At 41.3% G+C, this 6967-nt stretch overlaps 1 protein-coding gene across 2 annotated transcripts in view; it reads right to left on the reverse strand.

Moving 5' to 3' along the window:
- The window catches only part of ACSBG2 (acyl-CoA synthetase bubblegum family member 2), a 25857-nt gene that overhangs the window by 17008 nt on the left and 1882 nt on the right, over positions 1-6967 (reverse strand). Inside the window, exons 1-2 of one of the 2 annotated variants that reach the window (XM_019557081.1) lie at positions 1695-1824; positions 1279-1408 (exon numbers count right to left, since the gene is read on the reverse strand). In XM_019557081.1, coding sequence (XP_019412626.1) covers positions 1279-1408; positions 1695-1809 — 245 coding nt within the window. In that variant the 5' untranslated portion in view covers positions 1810-1824. Of the gene's footprint in view, positions 1-1278; positions 1409-1694; positions 1825-6967 lie in introns of those variants that run through there. The other variant, XM_019557082.1, reaches the window with a different exon arrangement.

Consider the following 6967-nt stretch of genomic DNA (forward strand, 5'->3'; position numbering starts at 1 on the left):
CAGTCTGCCAGCCCAGGGCTACTCCTATCCAGCTCAACATGCTGTGCAGGGGCTGGCTGGGCCACAAGGGTGCTTCAGTGCAGGGCTAACTGGCAGGCACCCCTCACACTGAAGCATCCTCATGCCCCAACAGCATCTACATGTGCGTTGCTGCAGAGTAAAAATAGTCCGCTGCAGGATATTATTTGTGTTTACAAGTCATATCAAAACTGGATGTGCAGCCACACTGAATAGCCAGACCTGGCCACTTTTACTGAAGCTTGAAAAACAGCATCAAAAAAGAAAAGGAAGCTGAGAGGAGTAGTATTGCAGTATTTCTAAGGGGTATAATCTAGTCCAGTGGTCTCCACAGTGGGGTGTGTGCAAGACGATCCATTGGGGTGCGGGAAGAAAAATATTAGAACTTCTGTTTATATAAATATACATATATTGGGGGTGCATGCTCAAAAATTTTTTACTGATAGGGGTGCGCGATCAAAAAAGTTTAGAGACCACTGATCTACTCTATTAACAGGCCAGGGGAGTGTCATGATAGTGTTGTCAGTCAAATTAACTGATTTCATATATGGTTTTATATTTATTTCAAGGGGGTTAGCAGATTATTTGCACTCTTTACTGCTTCTGCAAGCAGGCAAACATTGGAGAACCCAAGAGTAAACCCTGATACACTTTCCTTTTGTTTTATCCCAAGGGTCTCTGGATAGTTTAGAGCTCAAATCCCATGGAATTTATGATGGATCTGGATGTCTAACAACAAAAAACACTTTGGTTTTTCAGTTTTCCTACAAGCTTAAGAGTAACATGGCTCAACCCTACCTCATTTATTATGCATCAGTTTTACTTCATTATGGTTTGAGCTGAAAATCTGCCCTCTGGTAGATTAAGCCAATAGTTCATACTGGAAAGCTACGCAAGTTCCGGACAGGCAGGTAGTAGGTGACGGTTTTATAGACAAGATTATTCTCACTTAGCAGAACACTCAGGTTTGTACTTCAGTCATATACCAAACACAGGGTTATGTCCTGTATCAGGAACAGCATTCTGTAAAGCGCTCATGTATAATTACTATTCCACCCTCTCTCATGGGGGGAAAAATAAATTTAGAGCCAATATTATTTTGGAAGCAGTAGCAGAAATGTGAAATCTTGTAACATTTGATACAAACCTGTTAGTTTAGCGTGACAGATTAATTTCTATAGCAGCCCACCCCTGTCTCCCCCCGCTCCAGGATACTCTATATGAATAGCCACACAGTTGAAAATAGAAAATTGGACAAACCCAGCTGAAGAGTTCACTAGCACATCATCCACAGACACCTCACAAGGCACATGAATGTCTGGCTTTAAGCAAGCCTGTGTGGCTGAATCTCCAAACGCTCCTCTTGTCTCCAGATCTGCCAGCATTGTCCCTATAATAGACATTAAAAAGGAAAACACAACTTCAAAAGTCAATTCTCAATGTAGTTATCTGAGCCAACCAATTCACAAAAAGCCGCTGCTGAAGTTTATCAACACCACAATACCATACAATTATCCAGTTCAGTCCTAGGATGCAGTCAAGTCTAGGATTTCAGACTTTCTAGATTATATGGGTTCTTTTTCAGTTGTAATCTACAGTTTTGAAGCAGTCATAGGAAATATGAAACTTTAGCTCAAGCCAAAAAAGCCCGTTACGATTTCAGAGCAAAATCTTACAGTGCATTGTCTCTGCCTTTGTGCAATCCTTTTTCTTTGTAATGTTTCTGTATGACCACATATGTTCAGCATCCCTTATTTTTAAACTAGCGCTCACCAGGAGGATGTGTAGCATCTTATGTCATGTGTTCTCTGCCTTGCAATTGGAAGTAGCCCGTCACCCCACACTTTTCTCCTTATATGGAGGCTCTGGTCATGTGTTTGTTCCTCCTGCCCCTGCAATATCAGCATGCTCAATTAGTTCCTTAGAGGATGCTGGATGGTTGCTGGTTTCCTTTTTCCTGCCTGGAACACATCCACGACAGCTGCGAGACGGTCACAGCCCAGAGCCGTTGTAACCCAGGGAGAGCTGTACACACAGTTGTATTTGTTCTCACACTAAGTCCACTTTACTTTTTTAAAAACCCTAGGTTACATTATGTTGAAAGGGTTTCAGAAGGTCAGTGATCAGTAGCTATTTGAATATTTGGTCTCAGCATTTAAATAGACTTTTCCTAATGCTCTAAGTGCCATTTTTACTCAAGCGGTGCGCTGACCAATACAAAGGAGTAGGGTGTTGAGCTAGTTTCCCTCGGTAAGATGCATCCCCCAAATACTTAGGAAAATGGACGTACATCACCTTTGGAAAGATCAGTGTTGTATTTTATACCCATGCGAGACACTGGATCATTTTAAAATTGCAATGCAATGTGCCACCACTAGCAAAAAGCACATTTATCTGGCCCGTCATAAGAAAAGACTAGATATTAATGAAGCATGTGCCATTGAAAAGAGCCCAAGAAGAGGGTAGGAGGAGCTCCACAGCAGTCTGGCTCTCAGAACACCTTTAGAAATAATTGTACGATCTGCTACAAGAGCCTCATAGTTCACTTCCTAGCGGGAGGATCTCGGCTACACACCGACTTTATGGAAACGTGGGACTCCTCTCTACTTGCCCCTGTAGGCATTGGCCAAGGGCAAGCAAAACTTGGGGGCATCTGAACTCCAAGCCTCCAGGCACATAGGATGTTTGCCAATGGATTTGGAAGCATCCGAAGCCCCAAGCTGAAGGGTGGAGGATCCTTACTGGTAGTAGGGCCACATATGGTTTTTGAATGACTCAAAGGATTTGGAATTGATCTGGCTAATTTGACCTAGCACACAATTTTTTCCCAAAAAATATTAAAATCTGCTGGCTTTGTGCACCAGCAGCCAATTCTCCTTCCCCCCCCCAAAATTATTTCTGTCTTCCGGTCACAGCAATCATTACATCATTGACAGAGGTAAGGGGAGAAGGACAATCAATGAATAAGCCTCTGTAGCATGGCTTTCACAGTTGTTCCCCCTGTAAGGGAACCTACTTTGCCAGCAATCCTACATATCAGCTACATTTCTAGACCACGTCTCCTGCTTGAATACAAGTTCCTTTCTTCACGAAAGGAGGGACAAATTCCCCGCCCCCCCCCCAAAGTCTGTCCATCCTCAAGCCCAATTGGAAATCCCAGTCTATAGGCACAACATTGAAATGGAACCCAAATATTCCAATAAAACTTCTTGCAAAGGTCTCAGCTATGATGAGTTTCACCAAGTTATGCATTTCCCTCACTACATAATATCTTCAGAAAAGAGCCTCGTCACTTGTTCACAAAATGTTAATGAATACACCCATTTATTAAGTTAGAGATCTAGTGATTAGAAGACAACCAGCAAGTGTTCGTTCACATGCAACATTTAGATTAGAAGTAGGAGAATGCCAAGGATCCAGTATCCGGGACTAGTCTTTTTTACTCCTATACTGCTACTGTTCTTGGACAAGGACAAAACGTGCTGGTGCAGTACCAAAAAAAAAAGGTCCTGGTTCCAAAAACTTAATACATTTCTTTCTACCTACAAGAGTCTTGAAAATAAACTAAACCTCATTTGTTTGTTCATCAACAATATGTTGCTCATAGAAAGTCACTATAGCTAGTGTATCAAGGGCAGTCATTGGCAAACAGTGGAACCATTGGTAAATAAATCATTTCTATAAGGGAACATGGCTACCCCCGATTAGGTGTATGCATTAAAAATTAAGATCTCTGGCTTTATTCCATCCAAGAGGTGGCTGTTAAAACATTTTAACTAACTAACTAACCTGCCGATTTTTAGCCAGTACATTTGTTTAACAGAACATCAAAAATCCTGTACAACGACCCAGTCAGTTGTCAGTGCTGAAGCAGAAATTTTCCTCATTCCTGGGTAGTTTAAGACTTTGATTAGCAGCTATATCAGCTATTTTCAGTGGGCGACTAACTTTTCTTGGCCAAGACTAAGCTAAGGGTCATTATTTTTAGCACTGGAATGTTATTACTGTTAATATTTCACTAAAAACATTTCAGAGTGTACTATTTGAACAAAAGAGGGAGTTGAACAATTCGAAGTTGATTAATTTGGCAATTAACTCTGATGCAGAGGCAAACTGTACCTTTAAGCCACAAGTTTCGTAGGAGCAGAATAAACTGTACCACATACCCGCTTCTAAGTCTCCTTGTACAAAGCGCTTGTGAATTGGAGGAAGTGAAGCAGCTCTTGAACAGGACCCAAGAGGAAGGAAACCCTGCGTATCTTCGGGGGGGGGAAATTTCCCCCTCTTCATCTACCATGACTTACTGTAGAGCGGTAGACAACTAGGAAGTGTAACCATTACTGCATTTGCCTTGATATGCCTTCTGAGAGGTTTTTTTTGTTCACCCTTTGTCATGATGCAGCAATCTTTACAGGATGGAGAAAACTTGGTTTTATTCTATAGTGTTAGGACTAAACTCTTCTGCTCAGCAGAATAGTAAAAGCCAACTCAAGATCTACTCTTAAAATATCTTTACATTATATTGCTTTTATGTATTGTATCAACTAAAAGCTTCTGTGTTTCCTTTAGTACCTTACATGATCTCCTGTGGTATTCATAAGAACTTGTTGCTCCTCAGCTCACATTTGTTTTTCCCTCCCCTTCAGCAGTTTATCAGAAAGGGAAACACACTTTCTTCAAAACAGGCTTTATCCCCAACCTCTTTCCCATCCTATGGGATACACTCAGCAGGTTAGTTGATAAGTAGCTTAAAGCACAATAAAACACGGTTGAAAAAGTTTACCAAAGATCAGGTTGAGCACAAAGGTCATGCAAGCTGCAAGATGCAAAATATGCAGACCTAACTCATGTGCTTTCTCCAATGCATGCAATTATTGGCAGATCCTTTTTTTTAAAAATGGACATGCTACACCAAGTCTCTCCTAGAAATACTACATCCAGGTTTTGGTGTTTTTGAATATCCATCCAGGAAATGGGTCAGAGGTTTGAGCTAGTCAGTAAGCCTGTAACCTGTGCTCCAAGACTCTCCATCTGAAAAGCAGAGCTAACTTGTGTTTAAGTACAGAAAGCACTTATGCCACCAAAAGGCACCAGAAAGAAAAGGTAGAACTGTTTTTTTTTTAAATGAACCTGTTACCCCAATCTGGGGACCAGGCAAGCTAGTGAAACAAGGCCATTTCCTATCCCAATATTTGATAGCAGGGATCCTTCTTCTGTCAACCTAAATTCACTGCTTAATGATGCATCTTTCTATTCAGGAAGTTGTGCCATATCCTACAGGGTCTGATCTTTTCATTGTGCAAACCCCTTTGTAAGGGACCGTTACATTGATCCACTCTACCAGAATTTCCAGAACTGGCAATTTGGCAACCATTTCTCAGAGGATGTCCAAGATGAAGAAAAAAAGTGTTGCCCAGTCCTTGTTGCTCAATTTTTCATAGTCTAGGGCAGCAGCCCAATAAATGCTTCATTTTTAACAACCATCAAAAAAAGAAGCAGTACCAGTACTCATGGTAGAGGTGATCTCTTTTATTAGACCAACTCAATTTTAAGTGATAAATTGTTTGCTCTCTCTAAAAGTTTGCCTTGCTAGTACTTAGCCTGGGATAAGTCACTTATAACAATGAGAGTCTAGTGAGGGTCATGTTCCAATATGGCCATTCATCAGGTACAGCCGAGAGTCCGGGAAGAGAGAGACCACACACACTTCAAGCTTGAAGTTGTGTGGGACTGTTAGCGATCATAACACAAACTTACTGGAGTTGCATGCCTACAAATAGAGCTTTTGCACTTCTTCACAACTGCTATCCAGAGAGTGTGTTTCAAAGTAATGTATTAATTAAGCTGTATTTGGTTATTTCCAGTTTTGTTATAACAGTTAAAAATGGGTAACTGGAGTCCGTTTTGCTTTAAACCAAGAATACTTATCTTCATGCATTTGGAATAGGAAACGGCCCTTATTAGCTGTGCAAGTGACTGCAGAGTAGACTGCGTCTTCACTTCTGGCGAAGTATGAAGATCCTGTCTATATTGGGGTATTTTAAACAAAATCCCTTAGAAGTGCAGCTTCACTCAAACATTTGCTTTCAATTTGAAGATCTGACAGCACAAGGAAACTTGAAATGAATCTGCCCACGTAGTAGCCAAATTGTTTGTGGAGGGGAATTCCCCCCTAACAGTTAACCAAAGTGTAATTTTAGAAATAGGGAAAAGCTGAAAAAGGGAACACCATGTGGCAAGATGCCCAACACGTTTTTTTTTTTTTTGTTTTTTTTTAAAAACAACCACACATTTAAAAAGAAACAACCTCATGAGGCTTCTGGCTCCCTTTTAATATTAAAAATAACAAAATACCTTAAAAGAAACAGGGCGTTCCCCATAACAGCTTAAAGCAAAAACTTTTAAATATAGGGAACAGCTAGCTGTCATTCCCTGTCTCCCCTGCCCCTTCCCAAAAATGCTCCACAGGAAAGTTAGAAGTGTACCCTCAACTCCACTCCAGAAAAGTTAGTCCAATATCACACCTTTCTCAATACCACAGTTTCTAATTTATCATCTGAACCAGCAGTTTTAGCAGCTGGGGGTTTTTTTTGGTTCTGTCCCAGACTCCTCCAAAAGCAGGTTGTACAAATACGTTTAAGCACTTCAGTACAGAGTTTGCTGCACACTATAAAGAGAAACAGGGCAGAATTTATGGCAGGCATTGATCAAATAGAGACTTAGCTTCCTGCTGCAGTTACCAGCAACACTTGAACCTTCCGCTGCAGCATGACCGCGTACCGAACAGACCGACCCCTTGTTCTGCTTTAGCTCTAGGTGTGGCTTCAATCTACAGGTCTATTCTGCTGCAGATAAGCCAAGCAGCTTTGTGGTCCACTGACCACTCTAGCCCTCTGAAACTGCGATTTCCAACCCCCTTTGTATCCCTTTGCTAAGTCACTGTACTTCG

Source organism: Crocodylus porosus, unplaced genomic scaffold (genome assembly GCF_001723895.1).
Source record: "Crocodylus porosus isolate Cpor-Errol unplaced genomic scaffold, CroPor_comp1, whole genome shotgun sequence".
Lineage (NCBI taxonomy): Eukaryota > Metazoa > Chordata > Crocodylia > Crocodylidae > Crocodylus > Crocodylus porosus.